General features: G+C 44.7%; 1 protein-coding gene across 2 annotated transcripts in view; it reads right to left on the reverse strand.

The window, feature by feature from the left end:
• Ccdc91 (coiled-coil domain containing 91) overlaps positions 1-22,005 on the reverse strand; it is a 179,268-nt gene that overhangs the window by 89,477 nt on the left and 67,786 nt on the right. The window contains exons 1-4 of one of the 2 annotated variants that reach the window (XM_045139555.1): positions 19,494-19,580; positions 18,576-18,745; positions 17,027-17,218; positions 15,213-15,317 (exon numbers count right to left, since the gene is read on the reverse strand). In XM_045139555.1, coding sequence (XP_044995490.1) covers positions 15,213-15,317; positions 17,027-17,218; positions 18,576-18,745; positions 19,494-19,512 — 486 coding nt within the window. In that variant the 5' untranslated portion in view covers positions 19,513-19,580. Of the gene's footprint in view, positions 1-15,212; positions 15,318-17,026; positions 17,219-18,575; positions 18,746-19,493; positions 19,581-22,005 lie in introns of those variants that run through there. The other variant, XM_045139554.1, reaches the window with a different exon arrangement.

A 22,005-nucleotide genomic window follows, 5' to 3' on the forward strand; every position in this document is an offset into this window, starting at 1 on the left:
AGCCGTGTCTCCCAATGCCACTGCACCAGAACCATGCATGAAAGTCCTGATAATCACAACATACCACATAGATCTTGCTTGTTCCAAGAGAAACTGAGGAAGATGTTTTAAAAATTGCATTTGGCAGAGTCACATAGAGTTCCAAGGTTTCCAGTTCATGTACCTATGAATCAGATTCTCCTTCTGCCAGACATCAATTATTAGTTACTTTCTGCTTGCAGCTAGCCAGGCTAAATGAGAATAAAAGATTCCAACTAATTTCACCTGGGAGTATCATGTTCTTTTGAATAAGGGGCTGAGTGACTGGGAGTGGCCTGTTTATTTTTCCCAATTATTACTAAGAAATTAGATTAAATGCTATTATATTTCATAGAGAAGGGATAAAGGGTAAGAAAAGAGCAAGAGGAGGTGGTTTGTGTCCTGTAATCCACCCCTCAAAGTATCTGAAACGTCTTCACTAATAGTAAGCTGGTCATCACTGATGAGAAAAACATATGGCAAATACCTCTGCGACATATAAGATGGAATAAATGACGAATCAGGTTTTCTTCTCTTGGTCTCCTGACTGTCAACAGTCCACGGGGGCTCCACTATTGCCAGGGCAGCCAGAACAAAGCTGTGTGAACCTGCCTCTGCCCAAACACATGTGACAATGGTCACTAGAATCTCCAAAATCTGAGACAAGAGGAAGGAGGAGGGGGCTGCTTGCCTTGTAAAGGTTCTGTTCAAAAAGATTAATGTAATGCATTTAGAGAAATGCAAAGTATTTTTCAATTAAATCCTCGACAACAACAACAAAACAGTAACCACCCAATTCTTTGGTGTCATCTCTCGGCAAGCGGCGAGGGCAAACTTCACCATGTTCGTGCCCCCAGTGCAGGCACGGGCCGGCAACGGCGGAGGGTGGAGCGCGGCCGTGCTGGGCAGCTGGCGACCAGACAGCAGTGACAGTGCCTGCCTGCAGACAGTGAGACCCGCATGCTTTGCTTTTCCCTGTCCATCAAATGAAATCCCTGAGATCCACTTACCCATGCCACCTCCCTGGACTGGATTCCATTATTTCAGTAAGCAAACCAGAAATGAGGAGGAAAATTTAAATTCAAACAACAAACAAACAAACAAACAAAAAGCATCCTAAACACTAAATACAAGTGTTAAAAAAGAAAAGCGCCCCAGAATGTCCACTTGGCTTTCTTCATGCTACACGAACCAAGCTAAATGATTGTTTACAGAATAATATAAGGAAAGAGATGAAAGAAATGAAAATAAGATGTTTTTTTAAGGCAAATAAATTCTTTAGGGAAAGGAAATTTTATTTATAGTTCAAAACATTAGGGCTGGAGAGATGCCTTAGTGGTTGAGACACATGCCCGTGGAGCCTAAGGACCCATGTTTGACTCTCTAGGTCCCGCGTTAGCCAGAAGCACAAGATGACACAAGTGTGCAAGGTTGTACAGGCGCACAAGGTGGTGCATATGTCTGGAGTTCAACTGCAGTGGCTGGAGGCCCTGGCACACCGTTTCTCTCTCTCATAATAAAAAAAGTAAAAAGGAAGAAGAAAAAGAGTTAATGGGTTCATATTAGATATCTAACACTAGGTGCCTTAAATGAACCTATTTTACTTTTCACTTAAAGATTTTTTTTGTTTATTTTTATTTATTTATTTGAGAGTGACAGAAAGACAAGAGAAAGATGCAGACAGATAGAGAGAGAATGGGTGTGCCAGGGCCTCCAGCCACTGCAAACGAACTCCAGATGCATGAGCCACCTTGTGCATCTGGCTTACGTGGGTCCTGAGGAATGGAGCCTCGAACCAGGGTTCTTAGGCATCACAGGCAAGTGCTTAACTGCTAAGCCATCTCTCCAGCCCTTACTTTTCACTTTTTTCAGAAGCCACTCCTTCAAATCGCCTGAGGTCAGCAAGCTAGGTAAAGAAAAATACAACTGCACAGCAGATCTGACTCACCAGAAATATGGAAACATCCATCTGCCGAACAAGAGGAGACCTCCTTGCCACAAACTGTGCCACACGCCTCAGTTACTGCATTGTTAAGTCTGAATTCCACCCTACTTAAGACACGGAAGAAGAGTGCACATGCACACATGAACTCGCATGCAAATCTCCCGGAGGTCATTTCATCTCCCACATCACAAGAACAGAAATCTTCCTTTCAAAATTCAGACACAGGGCCTGGAGAGATGGCTTAGTGGTTAAGCGCTTGCCTGTGAAGCCTAAGGATCCCGGTTCGAGGCTCGGTTCCCCAGGTCCCACGTTAGCCAGATGCACAAGGAGGCACACGCGTCTGGAGTTCGTTTGCAGTGGCTGGAGGCCCTGGCGCGCCCATTCTCTCTCTGTCTCTCTCTTTGCCTCTTTCTCACTGTCACTTTCAAATAAATAAATAAAAATAAACAAAAAAATTTTAAAAATGCAGGCACAGATGTATCTGTGCTGTTTGCCTGTCACCTGGCATTCAGAAAGCTGAGGTAAATACATGTATATCATGAGTACAAAGCCAGCCTTGACGACAGCATAGAACCTTGTTTCAAAGGAACAAAACAGTGGAAAAAGTACAGAAACAAAGTGCGACGTGGAGAGCCGTGCGCCGAACCCAGGCACTCAGAACAGTAAGACCAGGACTGCACAGGTTCGAGGATAGCCTGAGCTACACAGCTCTAGAAGAGACCAGGCTGACAAGTGAAACCATGTTTTAAAAAAAAGACCCCAAAAAAGTAAAGAAATGAAACCGAATAAATTCATCAGGTATACTTTTTTCTTACTGTGGTTCTTTTCTTATGCTTATCAATTTTGTTTTTATTTTCTGGTTGTTTTTTTTTTTTTTTTCGATATTAGGAAATCTGAGTCTGCCCTTGCTAGGCAAGTGCTCGACCACAGAGTTCCAGTCCCAGCCCTTAAGTATACTTTTGGAATGATAATGACTAACAAGAATGTAAAAGATTAAACAGTCATACAGTTTAATTGTAACTGAGTGGTTACAGAAAAGGCCTTGGGCAGTAATACAACTACAAGAGAGATTTACACTGCAGCTTGATTTGAACAAATGAAATTAAACAGCAATCGACTATGGGCTCTTGAGGTAAGGAAAAACTATTCAACAAAAATCCCAGTGACTTCAAACACCAAAGCTGCAATAAAGGGGGCTAGAGAGACGGCTCAGAGGTTAAAGGAACTTACTTGCCTGCAAAGCCTGATGGCCCAGGTTCAATTGCCCAGTACCCACATAGAGCCAGATGCACAAAGTGGTATATGCATCTAGGGTTCCTTTGCAGTGGCAAGAGGCCTGGGTGTACCCATTCCCTCCACCTGCCCGTTGTCTCTCTACTACAGATAAATAAATAAAAAATATTTTAAAGCTACAGATCTTAAAGTGTAAGAAAGAAAACAGGGAGCCCGGAGATTCTCTGAAGCATGTCTCCAGAAATACCAAAAAGCTAAAGGGAACAACAAAAGATGAGGCACCAGCTGTGCCCTCTGCCCTCTAACTGTGAACGTGCCTGATCAGTAAATTCACTGGTAACCCCAGTCAACACGCGAGAGGCTTCTGTAGCCACTCATGACCATGCTCAGATTGGTGAGAATACTGAGCTGCCGACACACACACCATCGAGGTTAGACTGCTGCTCTGCTTTCTTCTTTCAGCCTAAACAAATGCTCTGTGGTCTTTCCAGTACTGTGTTTGTGGCGTTTTTGCGTGTGTGTGTGTGTGTGTGTGTGTGTGTGTGTGTGTGTGTGTGTTCATTATTGCTGATGTCACCGTTTAAGGTGGCCTCTATGCAGGGTGAAGGGTGGTTCAAAAGTGCCTGCACGTGCCTTCTGCAAAGAATACTTGACACATACAAGCTTTGTTCAGGCACAAAGCCAGTGTTAACTAATCAACAGGAAATGAAATTAAAAAGCTGACTACCACAGGTATGAGGCTATAGGTCAACCACCTGCAGAAAATGGTGGGAGCAGCTGTTTGCCTGTGAGCTCAGAGGAGGAACAGATCATAAACCCTGACTCGGGCACTAGCCAAGACCTAAGACTCCGAGTCATTGTGTATGTTCACAAGACACAGGGCCTACTTTCTGAATAAACAAGACTCCACCCTCTCAACAGTGACATTTTCTCATTTCATGCCTCTGTAAAAGTAGAGAAAAGTTAATTTTGTTCATCATTGTAACAGATATCTTAGAAAGTAAAGAAAGAGCAGGGCGTGGTGGTGCACACCTTCAACCCCAGCACTCAGGAGGCAGAGGCAGGAGGACCACTGAGTTTGAGGCCAGCCTGAAACTACATAGTGAATTCCAGGTCAGCCTGGGCTAGAGTGAGAATCTACCTCGAAAAGCCAAAAAAAAAAAAAAAAAAAAAAAAAAAAAAAAAGAAGAAGAAGAAGAAAAAATTCACCATATTTTAGGGTATGTCTTCCCTTTCATTATCTAGTGAGCATTTTCCTGAATCTACTCCAGGTTTTTCAGCATCTTTCTCAAAATGTTTAGTTTTTAAAAGTAGACATGAAAGCCATGTCATTTCTTACCTTGGCCAAGAAAGGTCCACATATCTTTAGCCGATATATTATCGTATTACTATGTGGGTTTTTATTGACTTTCTGGTCATTACTGAAGCAGGAAGTTCCACATCTGGTTTGACAATTCCTCTGTCACTTCAGTTCTTGTAATAGCCTCACAGATAATCACGGATCTGTAATTTCCTACTAAACACAATTAGCTACTTTGACTCCTTAATGAAGGGCTAATAGGATCGTGTAGAAATCTTGAACGGTCTCCTAGCTCTGGGTAAAGAGCTGGCATTCAATGTAGTCTCTCTAAAAATAGACTAACTTGTTATGACTATCACCACCATAATGTCCCGTGTTTCAAAAGAGAGGGAGGGGATCAAATTTCAAGAACTGTGGCATTTCCACAGTGTTTTAAAAATGACTTTCCAAAAAGGCAAAAACTACAACGCCCTCACCACTTCCATAGAGCACAATACTCCTTGCCTCCTGTAACGCGAGCCCAGAGCGGCTCTTTTCCTTGTACGAACTTCAGTCCCAAGGACAGCTGGGCTGGATGCTAGTAACCAAGGCACAGCGTCCATCCTGGAGATTACTGACAGCTCGGAAACTGCAGGCGTGGAGCTGAGATGGCATTTACACATGCCTTGGAGTTTAGAGGGCAGTTTAGCCTGTGTGTAACTCATCACTTCTCCTAGGACCAAGGTGAAATAAATGTAAGTGGAAATCCATATCTGAGGACTATTTCGTGATCTTCAAAATATATGTAGGAGATCCTAGATGACAGCTTTAACAGATGCATTTAACCCAGACATTTAATTGAAAACACAAAAATAAATTCCTATGTGGAAGCTGGAACTTTAATACGAGTAAAAGCTCAAAAAGACAGCCTAAGTCAACACTATGCTTACTGAAGATGACCGGTCTCCTCTCAAAAGGCTACCCTCCACAACTGAGGGGTGCGGCTTGGTTCCTTGTTGTAAAGGGTGAGACTCTGAGGTAAAGTAAGGCACTCGGAGCCAGCTGGACAGAAATTAAAGCCTCTGGAAGAGAAAGGACCTTGAGAGTCTGCTTCCCCGACCCGACGCTGCCCCAAGTCGTGTGCCTATCACGGCATTCTTACATGTCGAAGCCATTTCTGCATGAGGCCACATGTCACCAGGAACCTCTGGAAATTTACTCCACCTCAACACAGTCCCCTCTCACTCGGTCACTAACGGCAGACACGCCACCTCACACGTGAAAAGTCTGCAGGTCATCGCCCGCAAAGCACTTGGGTGTGGCAGAGGGTGCCGGCACGCGGGCTGTGTCTGCAAGTCCCCGCCTCCTCTCTCCCATCTGTGCCGGCAATGCAAAGGAGCATTTGGTGGGAATGAAATCCTTGTGTGGCACTATAAATGAGCACTCTGAGGGGAATAAAATGAAGGGAAGTCAACCAAAGGGCAAAGACATTAACGTCCAACCCAAACACCTTGCTGTAGTACCACTTCCATAAAAATTACTGGCCTTGAATCTAACACTGACCTCAATCATCTGCAGCAGAACACTTGAACTTGCTTTCCTTGGTATTATCTCAGGAAGACCTCCTGACTTTCCTCCCACTCAGTACCATATGTAGCCCGTGTATGAAAACTGCACTTTTATTTTTCAGAAGACATACTTGATATGGCTCATGGGAGGAACACGGGCCATAGGTCTTCCCAAACAACATCAGTTCTCCTGTCTTCCGCTGTCTGAAGCTTATTGATCATTTGCCCTCTAAAGGACAGAAGGAATGCTATTTTAAGCACATATATTCAATAAAATTGTCTGTACCCAATTAGATAAAAAGGAAAACAATTTTTTTTTACTTTGAAAATAAAGAGTTAAAAAATCAACACCTGTTTACTTCATATCTAATACCTTTGGGAAGTATTCGTTCCCGTTGGTTACTGGCATGTGGAAAATGTGGTGCATCTTCTACAAAAGCAAGAGATCATCAAGAGAGGAACAAGCTTTATCTGCTCATTCCATCTCACTGCACTGCCTTAAGCACAAGCTCTTCAGCCAAGCTGTAAGTCCTCACTACTGCAAATTCCACGGAGCAATTTTCTACCACCAGATTAGTTGGAGGCTTTTCTTTGAAAGTAACAGCGATTCTCCCTTTCTGCTCAGTAAAACTAGTACTCCAAATAAAACTGGAAACTCAATTTTAATATAGGTTTTAAAACAATTGCATGTATTTTTCTCTTCTTCTTAATATTCAACTATGAATATATATTACTGATCCTGATTCTTTTTGAGTTACATAATTCTGTTTAGAGTCACAGAAGATATTTGAAACTAGTGGAAAGCAGTGAGTATGAAGTAAGCAAATGTAAAAACTTCAGTAAAATTTATTGTGCTAATAAAAAAAATTGAAAAAATAAAAATAAAAAAAAAGTTACAAGTACCTCAAGTAGAAATGGAGATGAGATGGAGTTTAAACATTTCCATCTGGGCAGGAATCTGAATAGGGAGCAATGTATGTAGCCTTCACAATCTTTATTCTTTAAGAGAATGCTCTGAGGCCTTAAATGGAACTGAAAGTTCAGTGTAAAACTAGCAGAGTGCCCATGCATTACCAAGGAAATATGATAAAAGGGAATCTTCTGTGTTTGACTTCAGATAAAAGTCTGTTTCAGAAATCACATCTCGTTTCTTCAAAAATGTTACATTTTCCACAAATAGAACTGAGGTTTAAATGTCTCAAATAATTAATATATACAAGTCTACACAAGATAATAAGAAATATTCTAAATAGCCCAAAAAACTTGTTCAAAAAGTTGATTCTTGGTCTGGAGAGATGGCTCAGCCACTAAGGCTCTTCCTGCAAAGCCTAATGGCCTGGGTTCAAGTCCCCAGTACCCGTGTAAAGCCAGACACACAGGGTGAACACACATCTAGAGTTTGTTTGCAGTGACCCTGGTGTGCCCATTCTCTCTGTCACTCTCTTTGTTCCTGCCTCTCTCTCTTCTTCTCTCGCTCTCTCTCCCTCTCTCTCTGCTTGCAAATAAATTAAAAAAAAACATTAACTTTTATTCTCGTATGAGCTATAAGCGTATCTCACAGTTACAGAGGGATGATAGTGAACAGGTGTTTCACTAATAGCAGAGTCTGGGCTAAACATTTCCAGTGAAAAAGACAAAAAAATAGAAAATTTCCGGAAAGAAAAACTTAGGGATTTCCCCCAAATTGGTTGAAAATCAAAGAAGTACGGAGTAGCATTATAGGTGCCTGCCTCACGGGACATGAAGCTTGCTACTTCTCCTGGAACACCCTGTTATGTGAGGTATGCTTCCTGGTACATTCTAGTAAAAAGTATATCATTCTGCTTCTGCTTTGGAGTTCTTCAGTGTTTCACTGACAAGCTCCCAAGGTGGCATCCAGTCCTTATATTAAATTCCATGCTAAATACAGAAAGCACGAAACCAAAAGGAAGACACGTTAGTTTATGCTCCATAGTTCTTATAGCCTAGATGGGAAGCTAAGAACTAAAAAGGCAATAAAACTATCGGAAAGACGGGCGTAGTCGACCACTGTTCTACAGCACATCAGAAGGGGAGCTCATGCGACCTCACAGCTCGAGAGCACGTGCCACTGCTGAGGCCGTCATTCCTGTCCTGTTTACCCAGGGAGTAAAGGGAGAGACTGGAAGGCTTATCGAACGCTGCCCTTCAACCCTGGAGTTTTAAACCCGGGGGAAAATGCCCTGGTGAGGAACCACGCGGCCCTCAGCTCGGGCACTGCGCTGGGAGGGCAGGAAGCCAGTGCAAGGTGATGGCTGCCTAGCAGGTGGCCACAGTGTAGCCACGGGGCTCCGGGCTCCAGACACTGGTGAAAAGGAGGCTACATACAGGTCCTGCGTGAGGCTTCCACTTTCACTGTTACTGTGCTAAGCGACAAAGGTAACAATCATGATTTTTATGAAATACACATTCAAAAGAAACGATTTTCACAGAAATTTTCAAACAAGGCCTGGAAAGTGTCATAAATCTAAAATCAATGCCATTCTGAACTCCCTGTTCCTCACTCAGAGCAGTTAATTATCCACACTTTCTGTCCCCACCTTTCAATCCCTCTTCCTCGGTGCCCCTTCTGTTACTCCCTGTTCCACTGAGCTCGCCAATGGAGGATTAATGTGCCGCAACGTACAGAGGTCTCCTAAGCTCCCTTGCATCTCCCTCAACCTCCTCCATACCAAGTACAGAAAAGCATCTTTCAAAAACATCAAATATGTCACCATTCCACAGCTACCAAAAGCATCATTCACAGACCCTCATAACCTGGTCAGATTCGGTCTCCAAAATGCCCCTCCTTCTGCGGGACCTTCCACGCTCTGGGAGCTCTTCTCCATCAGAAACTTTCTCGGGCTGCACCTGCCTGCTTATGCTCTGCTGTTCATTCCTCCAGTGGCCTCGGACGCCTCTGTCTCCACTGCCAGACACAGCTGCTGGAGGACACAGGGGTCCTAGTTTCTTCTACTACACTTCAACGTAAGTTTTTTTTTAATTTTTTTGTTCATTTTTTTTATTTATTTGAGAGTGACAGAGAGAGAAAGAGGCAGAGAGAGAATGGGAAAGAGAGAGAGAGAGAAAGAATGGACGCGCCAGGGCCTTCAGCCACTGCAAACGAACTCCAGATGCATGCACCCCTTGTGCATCTGGCTAACATGGGTCCTGGAGAATCGAGCCTCGAACCGGGGTCCTTTGGCTTCACAGGCAAGTGCTTAACTGCTAAGCCATCTCTCCAGCCCCACTTCAACACAAGTTTTATAGCGATCCAAGGCACTAGAGGACGTCCACTCACACAGGCCGAATGGCAGCTGGGAGATCAGACCTGTGCAGAAGGCTTGGGAGACTGCTCGCAAGGGACACACAGCCCGTCAGAATGGATAGCAATATTGTGGCAACAGCCAGCTCTCCGGAACTGTCTTTTATACAGGTAGTGATTTCACTGGGATCTCCCCTTTATCATGCCTCGTTTCTACTCCCTTCCAGAGGCTCCGTCTCCAAAACCCATCCCAGCGCTGGCAGGAGAGCGTGCGGCACAACCGCGCAATCCATAGGCCGCAAACCGCGTCCCGAGATCAGCCCGCCGGCACGTGCACAGACAAGGCACAGACGCACGAGCTGACGCCGTGGTGGGAGGAAAGGGACAGAGTCAGGTGACCAACACGCCAGCAGATTCTTCCACGTTTTAAGAAAAATAAAACAGGGATAGAAGCCGGGTGTGGTGGCGCACGCCTTTAATCTCAGCACTCGGGAGGCAGAGGCAGAGGTAGGAGGACCACTGTGAGTTCGAGGCCACGCTGAGACTCCATAGAGAACTCCAGGTCAGCCTGGGCTAGAGTGAGACCCTACCTCGAAAAACAAAAAAAAAAAAAAAAAATTAAAAAGAAAGCAAGAAATAGAATAGTGAGAGGAAAAACTACTTTACCAGGAAGGTTGGAAAAGAAGTGCCACGGGCAGAGCTTAACTAGCGATGAGACTGAATAAACAGCCTGAGGTACCCGGCCCCGCTCCCTCAGAAAGGTGTGCGAACACCAAGTCCTGTCGGAGGTGAGGGTCAAGGGAGAAGGCAGAGCACTCCAACAAAACTTTATCAGCACACAGAAAACACTTCATGATTACTTCTTCCAGCATTACATACGCTCATCTGAGAAAAGTCCAAACTCCAAAGTCCTTCAAATGAATACACAGGAAACATGGCCCCAGGAACCAACTGCCCTCGTCAAAATCACCTCAGCCTTGCAGGCCCTGGCTGTGACTTCGTCACCATGGCCTTCTGACTGTGAGTGGAAACCCGTTCCTTCTCCTGTGTGCTGTGCCCGGCATTCTGACTGAGAAAATGGTCTCTGTGGCCTACCCGCTAGATAAAGTACATGAATGTTATGAGCTGCTTCAGACTCGAATCCCCATCCCCTGCTGAGGTCTGTGGCTTTGCTCTAGAACGGCTGAGGTCAGAGGCTGACCTCAGATCAGCAGGGAATACAGTAAATACATCCCTTGGGACTGTAAACCAGTGTTTGCAAAAATAACAGGTTCGCCTCACCACTGGCTTAGCCACATGATAAGCCCATGCTTTCCTATTTTGTGGCAATGCCTTTAGGCACAATTAAAAAAAAAATCCATCACCAGACATTTCCCAAGGACATTCACCAAAGTCAGAAAACCTGTGTGCGCTCAGGGGTCCCCAGTGACTCACCGTCTAGCTGTGCCGTGCCTGTGGGCTCCTGAGGGACCAATGCACTTACAGCAGCTGGGGGAAGGGTGTGACATTACAATCACATCCTCCCAAGTTGTGTGTTGCTGGAAAGACTGTTTAAACATCATTTAATCTTGTAAAGCAAGAGGCAGGCAAAGGCTGCTGGGCTGGGATGGGTACAAGGAATACAGTTCGGCAGAATTTCTCAATGTGAACTGTGGTCACAGGACACCTCAGCACCTGGCACTGAATAACTCTCAAAGGTAAGTTGAGACTAACTCAAAGTGCAGGAGAAAATGCACCTTTCATGCTAGCGAACCAGGCTGGGCTGTGGCTCAGCTGCCCACGTGCGTGGGGGCCCGCGCTCAATCATGCCCCTACCCCCACTCTGCGGTGCCAGCCCGCGCGCAGAGACAAATAAGACGAGGATGTCTGGAGAATAGTAAGATCTCTATTTATTGTCTATCTCCATTTTGTAGCTAATCACACATTAGGTGAGAGTCACATATTAGGTAAGGGCAGACGCTAGCTGGGGAAGTGTTGGGACATAGGAGGCTATGGGGACATTTTACATTCGACCCCCACGTCCCCCCCTGAGACCCTGGACTCAGGGCCACTTACATCATCACAATACAAAACGCGTTCCATGAAACTTTGAGAGTCTCCACAGCCTTTTCCAGTCCCAAGAATGTTCAGATCCCGAAGCCCAACCTCTCGCCTGAGACGCAGGGCAATCTCCTAACTGTGAGCCCAGTAAATACAAGTTTACGTACTTCCACACATAAGGTGCTAGGAAACTGAGGGGAGGGAGAGGGAGGGAGTCATTCTGAATACTGTGGAAGTGGGTGAGCTGAATAACCTAACACCCCATCCGCCTCATCTGATGGAACACTAAGGAAATCATCCTCTGAAAGACTGGCCCAGTGGACCATCGGGGCCACTTGGCTACCACTGGCAAGGGTCCCCAGGAAAAACAGGAAGGAAGGAAGGCATGGCTGAGGTAACTGGGCTTGCAGGAGGCAGTGTGTGATGCCTCGCTCAACGCCCCGTAGGATTATGTTCGCAGGAGGTCTGAGAAGGAAGCTCATGCCCGGGGACCTTGTTACTAGTATGCATCTCTAAGGGCTCTGCTAAGAGGTAGGAGAGGCTCTGATTAATCTGCATGATTTAGACCAGGAAAAGTGTAGCACCAAGAGAAAAGAAAGCAGTGGATCCTTGTTCTCCTTCCTCCTCTTCCTCCCCCGTGGGCACGAGCCATGTGTGGAGGCAGGTGACTGACAGGAGTTGTGCAGCTGCGCACAGCGTACGCATCTTCCAGCATTCTCCATCTGGCAAGAGAGCGACGCTCACCTTTGGCTACCTGCGAAGACGTGCTAGTCCTCTGGCACCAGACAAAACGAGAGGGGCCACGGCTCCAAACCACTGACTTAACCCGGCCTTAGCCAAAGGCCATAGAGAAAATGACCACAGCAGAGTCTGAACAAGAGCCCAAGTGTCCTTAAAAGGGTACACAGGGCTGGAGAGATGGCTTAGTGGTTAAGGTGCTTGCCTGCGAAGCCTAAGGACCCAGGACTGATTGGTTCTCCAGATCCCACATAAGCCAGATGCACAAGGTGGCTCAGACGTCTGGAGTTCATTTGCAGTGGCTGAAGGCCCTGGTGCACCCATTCTCTCCCTCTTTCTCTCTCTCTCTTTCTCTCAAATGAATAAATAACATATTTTTAAAGTATTGCATGAAGAAATGGGCATGAATACCCCTAATAACTAATATATCTGTGTAACCAGCAATAGAACACAGATAGTAACCTGAAGCTATAGAAATCCTCTTACTAGGTAAATGCAACGTCCTTGCAAATATTCAGCCCCACAATGGTATGTGTATCTTTCTTCCTGGGTTTTGATTAAATTAGTATGTAAAAAATAATCAAGGTCCACTAGCCAGGAAGCACTCTGGTAGAAAACTGAACTGAAAAGAGGACAGTACAAACTATAAACAGGACCCCGCACAAAATTCATAATTAAATTTGTTACTGTTTATGCTGGCTTAAGAAAATTAATAAGGAAAAAAATCTGAACAATAGAAGAATAACTCAATCTTCATCAAAAGTTTCCACTGAAAACTGCTCAAGCCACCCACAGCACCCACACTGACAGCCACCAGAGACAACACGCAGTAATGAGGCATCACTGTTGTCCGACGCCTGTAACAGAGCACCGTGGCTGGCTCTGTGCTACGGGATAAGCTGCCAGGTGTCCTGGGTGCTCGTGAGAGGCTGGGACAGAGCCACAGAAAGAAGATGGAGGAGCTCTCTCAGGTTTTCTGAAAGTCCCTTAAGCAGCTCCTCTGGTAAGTGCCCAGCATGACTCACTGCCTTCCTCTGCTCCACCACACACCCGGGACAGGGCCGGAGAAAGAAGTGGCACGGCCTTCCATTTTGCTTTTATGGCACCCACTATTTCTTCCTTGTGTTGCAGGTCCCACCTATCCTGGTAATCAGATGGTATCACGTAAAACAACACTGTTAGAATTCTCTGTATAGTTCGTGTCTAAACAAAAGTTAGTAGAAAGGTTTTATAAACATTCCTTGAACTAATCCTTCTTCTCGAGACAAATTAGAACCTTGGCAAAGGCACAACCCATGCTGGCCTGAGAATAGATTTCCTTCCAGAGTGGAAAACTCAAAGCCCAATCTTCTGAAGTCAGGTGGAAATACTTGGCATCTTCCAGATGACAAAGAGGTAAAAACTTTGCTTTCCTTTTTACATACTGTCTATGGTTTTCAGAATAAGTGCAATTTTTATTATTATCTACAGTCACATAGTGACATGTCTTAAGAAGTTTCTGAACTTATCCAGGGTGTTTCTAAGTGGCCTGCTGTATGTGGGACAACACGGGGACTCTGGTGAAACTGTACAACACCTGTTATCATAAGCAACAAAGAAACTGCTTCCTAGTTCACTAAACTCCACGTGTACTTATCAGCACTCTGTGTTAGAACCCATAGTATAAAATATGGTCTGCCGCATTCTGTTGTACAAAAATACGTAATAAGCACGAGCATTGTAATATGTGCCAACGATGAAGAACACAGGTGTAGGCATGGGCTCACGTATGTGGGTGTGAATATGCACCCATGGTGCCTCTTTTACATTCACCGATGTGAGGCATCCTCGTGTTCTAGGCACACAGTGCCTAGTGTGACATTGACAAACTGAATCATGTCTTCTATTCCCATGAAGCAGGTAGGACCAACTGATTTTTTAAAGCTACATCCCAATAAATGGATTACAGGAAGATCAAAAGTTAACTCTGATTCTCTACATTTTTGCTGAGTTGGTGCTTTATTGATTAAAGAAATTAATTACACCTATGACAATGCATCTGGAGAATATCTAGGACGTGGACCTCTTAGAGCAGAGATAAGGTAGATATGGAGATCTTTGTGTTATTCCTCCATCCTAAATTATCTATTCTATATCTATTATATATACCCTTCTTCCAACTACAATGATTTCATTAAGCTATTTCCCTAAAGATAAAACTATTATTTGGCAGATATGAGGCAGATATCAGGTCTGTGTGCTATCACCCCTCCTAAGTAATCTGCTCTTCTTCCATCTACAATGACTTCATTAAGCTATTTCCTTAAAATATAAAAATACTACTTTACTTTCTCTAAATTTTTACTAGAAATGATCTGTGTGAAGGTAATGTCCTCTGTCAGCAAATCAATGACCTGATGTAGTCACAAAAAAAGTCAATGACAAGCCCCTGGACAAAGCCCATACAGAGCTTGGAAAGGTTCTGCTGCTCTCAAGGCCTATGACCCTACTTCCTGTCAAGGAATGGTCTTTCTTTACGAGTCCTACTCTGGAAGCCTCAAGCCAACACTCGTAGTTATGACCAGCAATGCCCCAAAGTTGGGAAGCAGAACTAACAGAACTCGGCACCAGTGAGTTTCCTGCAAAAACCGACATATGGCAACTTTAATCACCAGCAAACAGTGAGTCAAACACACAGGTTGTGCCTGGACACTGGACACTGGGAAGCACACTCCTTACCTTTGACTTATTTCCAGATTCTCCATCGTTTGAAGCAGAGTTACGAATGTATCTCTGGAGAGCATTCTAGGCAGAGAATGGGCCATAACCTTCCTACAGCCTGGCATGTTCATCTAGACTATGTGGGAGTCTGGAAGGAGGAACCAGCTGGGGTGAGCTGGGGAGCCTGAGAACAGAGGGTTCGGGTCTCAGAGTTGCCCCATCTGAAACTGTCACCCAGGGGCTTCTCACAGGGTGACACCCTTACACCTGACCATCTTTACTCACTGCACTCATACTGGTCAATGTTTTAATATTCGTTTAGCAAGTATGAAATTATTCATTAATAAGTCACTTACTGAACAGCTTTTGAAATTACAGTCCATGCTTCATCAAAACATCTCCCGTTTAATTTAAATTCACGGAACTTACCTGAAGTTCTCTGTATCTATCTTGAAAAGAAATGGCCTCTTGTTCTTTTTCTTTTAAGAAGTCTTTCTCCAAGACACTATGCTTTTCCATTAACGACTCCACATCCTAAAAGAAAAATCTAAACATAACTATGTGACATGCAATGGAATAAATTAATTTTTAAATATATGTAGAAAGTATGTTAGTGAAAAAAAACAGGCAGTATGGCCTAAAGCCTAATACTACTACTAAAAAGAAAGTGCTAGACTGTAATTTCTATACCAAAATGAAATACTGATATTACAATGAAATTAATAAAGAACAAGTTGATGAGAAAACCAATCGTATGAGAACTTTCTGTGTGTTGTATAAGATATCTATACTTGCATACACGTGGAAGAGAGGTGAGACTTAAGTGATTTCCTTCTACGGCTATGCATTTTAGCAAGTGCTCAGTGGGACTGACTTACAATAGGGAGAAAATGATGTTAGAACACTTGAAACTGGTATATGAAAAAAAAAAATATATATATATATGTATATACTGCCTGTTTTCAAAGTAAGAAAAAAACAGAGAGGAAAGCCTTAGAGAGAAAATAAAACTAGTAATACTTGTAAAATTATTTTATGATGAAAATACCAAGCATCAGGCAATGGCCACATCGCCTCCCTTCAGGTTTATCTACCTTTGCTTCATATGTCTCCTTTGCTTTTCAGTTTTGAAAAAAGTACAAAAACACAGGAGAATTCATGTTGGCAAAAGCACAAACAGTCAGAAACCCCTTGGTGCCCTAGGGGATCAATTTCAGGATCCTAGGCTGACACCAGTATCCCAAGAAGCTCACATCCCATAGATAAAATGCATAATATTTTTATACTGCCGATTCATATCCTCCATAAACTTTAAAATGTAGAGCTTTAAGTTGAGGGGCTGCAGACCTGCCATCGCCAGTATAGTTACCGTTGGGCAAGAATGAGCTTCAGCCTGCGGTATTCAGGTAGGGGCAGAGACAAGAGGCCCTGGAACTTGCTAGTTAGCTAGACTAGCTGAACCGGTGAAGACTAGATTCTGTGAGAGACCTTGTCTTTAAAAATTAGACTGCAGGGCTGGAGAGATGGCTTAGCGGTTAAGCGCTTGCCTGTGAAGCCTAAGGACCCCGCTTCGAGGCTCGGTTCCCCAGGTCCCACGTTAGCCAGATGCACAAGGGGGCGCACGCGTCTGGAGTTCGTTTGCAGAGGCTGGAAGCCCTGGCGCGCCCATTCTCTCTCTCTCCCTCTATCTGTCTTTCTCTCTGTGTCTGTCGCTCTCAAATAAATAAATAAATAAATAAATAAATAAATAAATTAGAGTGCAGAGCGCTGAAGGAGACACCTGATGTTGACCTCTAGCCTCCACCAGTACAGATTGACAAACTTGCACACACATCTGCACACACACACATGAGCAGATACACACACATTCACCACCCACACACACACACACAGAAAATGCTTAAAGTTGATCCAGAGATCGACATGGAGTTGAGACCCCCTAAGCTGAGTTGCAGCACCCCAGCCAGGGCAGGGTCCCTGTGATGTTGGCAGAGGCACCGTGTGCGGAGACGCAAGGTCAGGGGCTGGGCACCCACAGCTGGCTGAAAGCATACGCTGCGTGGCGGGCACAGAGGCCCCGGGCTGGGTGCTTCTCATCCGAGGCTTCGGCGCTGACCTCCGGTATGACGGACTGATTTAAACCGACCCCCGACATCTCCCTCCGCCACGTTCGTGATCAGTTCTGGATCAAGACCAGGCTTTCGGGACACACAGCTCCGGGCTCCTGGCAGATGTGCACGCACCTTTCGAATCCTCTGCTTTTCTTCCTCGGAGGCTTTGAGTTTCGCCTCCAGACTTGAGATTTTCTGCTGAAGCTGAGTGTTCGATGCGTGGACGGCGGAGTCCTCAGCTTCTTCGGGGGCAGCGGCGCCATGGCTCGTCTCGTCCGTTAAGCCCAGGGGGAAGAGCGGGATGTCCAGGTGAGTGTGCGTCGCCTGCACAGAGACAGACAGAGAGGAAGGGTTACCATCCCACGTGTGCAAACACCCAGACATCCTAACAGAGATGGCACTTGAAGTAGGTGACAGCGAGGTCATGAAATCACTGCCTGATTCAAGTACATGAGCAGAAGACATGCCGCTGTCCCAGCAGCCTGATTCTTAAAGAAACAGAGAATCAGCTCAATGTCTTTGACATCTAGAACTGAAAACTTTTCTTGAAGCTCTTCTTGTGCTTAGAAACAGGATCAATGGACTGCAGCATCTTGCAAGTGCCAATTCTTAACTTCACACACAGGCTTAGGATTCATTTCTATCTTAGACTGCAAATCAGAATTTCATACTTACCAAACACTCTCAGTGATCACCTCTCTCTAGCCAAATCAAGAGATTGCTGAAACTTGCCTTACAACAGACGCTTCTGAAATCAGGCTGTGGAGTTCTAACTGCAGCACTGGCCCATGTCTCACTGATAAGTGTCTGAGTGAACATACCGCCTGTGACAGCCATTTGGGGGGGGGGGGGTTTACACTAAAACTGAAATAGATGACTTAGTACTTAAGACATGTTAAGACTCCCTGACAAGCAAAACGATTATTGCTTCCTGAAACTACTTCCACTTTTAAAGTTCAACATTTGAAATAAAAAAAAAACAATTCTTGTTATATCTCCTTGTGCAGTTCAAGATTTCCTATGTAGAGCTAAGTCAGTTTAATATATCCATGCACCACTGTTTATATGGCCAAACGTCGGAAGCACAGCAGCAATCAGCTGGAGCCAGGAGCGCTGTGCCCCTAACAGCGGGGTTCCACACCACAGTTCAAGTGTGGCAACGGCAGTGGAAAAGCTCCCCTCTGGTGCCAAACCACCTAGGTTGCAGTCCCGGACTGGGTTCTGCCACTGGCTGGCAGTGCTCAGCTGTCACCAGAGGAAACGTGGCAGTCACCTTGAGGGGTTCTGAGACGGCTTTGAGGGTTCACGCTCGTGGTGAGGGGCTCTCAGCAGTGGAGACGGTGGCGCTCTGAGGTATATGTGACCTCCTGCTCCTCGCATGCTTAGGAACCCTGCCCACTAGCTTTCCTTCCCGGTACCTGAGCACCCTTAATGGAGCTGTGGCCTCGGAACTAAGTCACTTAATCAATGAGACACTTCAGCCATAGTTTTGCAACAAAAACTACTTAAAACACTTCACCTATTCCACAAGACAATTTCCCAGGGTTGTTTTTTTTTATTCCAAGCACTAACCTCAAAATTAGAATACCCAATCTGTTACCAAAATACATCTTTTAGAAAAAGCAAAAAAAAAAAAAAATCATGAAAACATGAATTCAGTGTGTCATTCCCTACTGAAAACTCCCTTTCTTATCTGAGCCTGGGGGGCGGGCTGACTCACAATGCTGCTGTCTGCGTGGGTGTTGCCTGGTGACGTGATGGCAGCATCAGAGGGGAGGCAGCCAATCGAAGGAGAAGAGTGTTCACGGTCCAGAAGGGTCTCCGGAGACGGTGGAAGGTGGACTCCGGACACTAAGGGGCAACAGCACAAGGACGGGGTTAGTCAGGAAAGAACAGAGGGGTGAGCGGAGGAGCAGGATGAGAGCACACAGAAAGCTGGAGGGAAGTTGAAGGGTTGGATGTTGTTACGCACGTGGCCATTACCTGAAGTCTAACATGAGAGTTTCCAAATGTAACAAGACATGAAATAATTTACGTCTTAATTTCTCTATACTAACAGCGAATATATGGCAGGCATTTCTAAGGCGGAGAAAACATTCATATATATCACATGTCCATCCACTTAATTCAGAAAAGTTTACTCTCTCAAGAGCACAGGAGTGTTGTGCAGATACTGGGACAAGGCAGACAGTGTCCACACAGTGGTGACCTTGGGCCCCAGCAGGGAAGTAAGGCCACTAACTGGACTCTCATCGTAGGCAGAGAGCGGGACGTGTGCTGTGAACCACGGGACCCAGTGACCTGTGACATGATCCCCTTGTGTAACAAAATATTTTTTATGTTGAAGTCAAGTTTACAATTAGTTACACCCAAGCCATCATGATCTTGTGATTAGGATCCACAGGAAAAGGTTAGGGAAGCAAGGTTAATGGGAAAATATGAAAAAAGGCACAAATATAGCTGAGGGGGGGAAAAAACACATTTATGTTACTTTGTTTTTAAATGTTTCCAAAAATTCTATTACATCCTTACTGCTTTTACACCCAAGGAGTGCCCTAGCAGCACTCCCTGGCACATTGTGCCCTTATGTACTATCGACCTTTGTTCCACGTGGGCATCTGGAGCTGCTGGCGCGTCAGTGAGCCTCCACCACAAACAAGGCTGCCGGCGGCTCACGGTGGAAGTCACGTGTTACCCTAAAGAAACACACCGACAAGGCTATTAAGGACAGATAAACCAGAAAACACGTGGACTTCTGACTCTTCAGCTAGAATATTGATCATCTGTCTCAGACAGCTTGTGTTATGCAGTCATGCTGTGGGTCCATATACAGGTGCCAGGCTAAGAGATTCTAGCTTCAATAATAGGCATTTCAGTTACTTTTTCCACCTCAAGTAGAGAAAACTGGAATTTTCATTCAAGTTTTTACTTGGCATACATTTTTCACATTTTTTTTCAACTCTTCATTATATATGGTCAGGGAGAATTCTTTAAAATTTCAAAAAAATACTTCAAGTACTAATTCTGAATTATAACTGGTAATGAAAATACTACAAGCATGAAAATTAGTACTGTCCAGTAAAAAAGAATTAATCTTTATAAGAGCAGAGTTTCTGGAACCTTCCTGCCATGCCAGCTACAGAACCACAGCAAACAACTTGTATGTCAGTTTTATCTATAAAATGGACAGCAAGTTGTCAAGGTGGGTTTAAACTTGCCAAAACGCCTAAAGCATTTTGCACAGTGTTACAATTATTTTAAATGATTTTTAAAAGAATATTACAATTTATTGGACAAACATGGTTTTAGGAAAAAAAGGTAGTAACAGATCTTCACTCTAACACAGGTTTAATACCTTTCTGTCCTCCACACGAACAGCGATGGTTTAAACTGAGATGTGACGCGACTCTACGTAAAGCCCTCAGCCTGAAACACTGAATTCAAGCGCATCACAGGAGGGTAAGAGGAAGGGGGTTGGGAGACAGGATAGGGGGAAATAAGGGTGGAGGAGAGAAGGGAGGCTGCTGGAGGAAAGGGTGGGGGGAGGAACTGACCCTAGCCACCTGGGACCTCTTCCCTTCACAGCCACACTTCCTGAGCCATCATATCCCCTTAGTCACTCCTTCCATCAGTCCCCTGCGCCTGTGACTTAGGGGTCACCTGCCCTTAGAGGCCTGTCAATTGGGTGAGCACTCAGCTCATTTTGTCACTTCCACAGAGCCCACATCAATACGGTCCTGGCGTGTTTCTGGAAATTGCTTCCTTGGTGCTGCAGGACCATGAGCCTCTGGATTTTCTGACAATGTTCTGTCTGCTGATTATCTTGCTCCCTTTCCAGGCTCTGAGTCCACAGTTTAGTTTCTTTAGTTTAGTTTCCTAACTGACTCCTTCTGACTGACCTCCCTGGATCTGGTATTCTGGGTTTAAAACTCCAGTATTAAGATACAGCCCATAATCTAATGACAACTGCATCCATGTCTATTACTACTCATGGCTCTCTGGGTCTCTGTACTCACCTTATGACCACAGCAATCCATTTAGATGCCTGACTGGTACAGTGAACTTGACTAGCATTTTACATAGACCAGCTCTGTCCCTCAATAGTGCCTCAAATGAAGCTGTACCAGCCCAGGCCAGCACTGTACTCGAACAATCTATGACTCCGCCTTACAGTTCAACACCTCTATGACCTCATCATACGATGCCTAAATAAAAGTCACAGGCAACAACCAAGGTGTCTCCCTAAGAGACGTACTCTCAGGAGTCCCGGGGAGGCCGAATCTCTAGCTTCAGGCCAGGTACACACAGCTCATCCACAGATTGTGGGTAAGACTTGGAATATACTTCCCAAAGTCACTTTTACCCAGAAGCACTGTTGTCTGAGAAAAGAGGTGACTTTCCACTTGGCCGTGTATTAATCAAAAATTAAGCCAACATTAACTATGTCTTCGCAGAAAGAGGTTGATTTTGAACATCTAACAGATGCTCAAGGGGATATGCTAAGGAGAAATGCTGAAGGAACTGCAGGTCATGGGAACCTAAAAAGACTAGAGATTGGGATGTACTTGTGTCAGGGGTCCGAACAGAAAAGAAGGGCAGAATAAAGTGCAATTGTGTCAACAACACAGATGTCACCTGAGCGCTCCTCCGACAACCCTTACCGTATAAACAAGAGAGACGTGTTCACCAACAAGACACAAGCATTAATTTTCATGAAGCAAACACTGTGCCATCTAAATACACTTGGAGTTTAAAATGCAAAGCAAAAATGGTCAAAACACAGATACTCTGCAACCACAATCAAATTAAGATTTGCAAGCAACTTTGAAAGACTTTTATACGGTTAACACACGTTTTAGTAACTCCTCAACCTTTATCCTTTCATTTACTTTAACTCTTATAAGAATTCTTATCCTGCAGTGCTCCTTAATTGCAGTTAATTTCACGTTAGAGATGTTTCATAATGGGAGAATGATGGAAAATTATCCAAGGCAGTGAAAACAAATCCCAGTACCACGCTGAGGACAGCGAGTGAAGCCATGCTTGAGTACTGTAGAGGTGGGAAGCTGTTTCCAGGCTTCCCTGCCCCGAGCCCTCTCCTCATGGCTTAC

This window comes from Jaculus jaculus, chromosome 22 (genome assembly GCF_020740685.1).
Source record: "Jaculus jaculus isolate mJacJac1 chromosome 22, mJacJac1.mat.Y.cur, whole genome shotgun sequence".
Lineage (NCBI taxonomy): Eukaryota > Metazoa > Chordata > Mammalia > Rodentia > Dipodidae > Jaculus > Jaculus jaculus.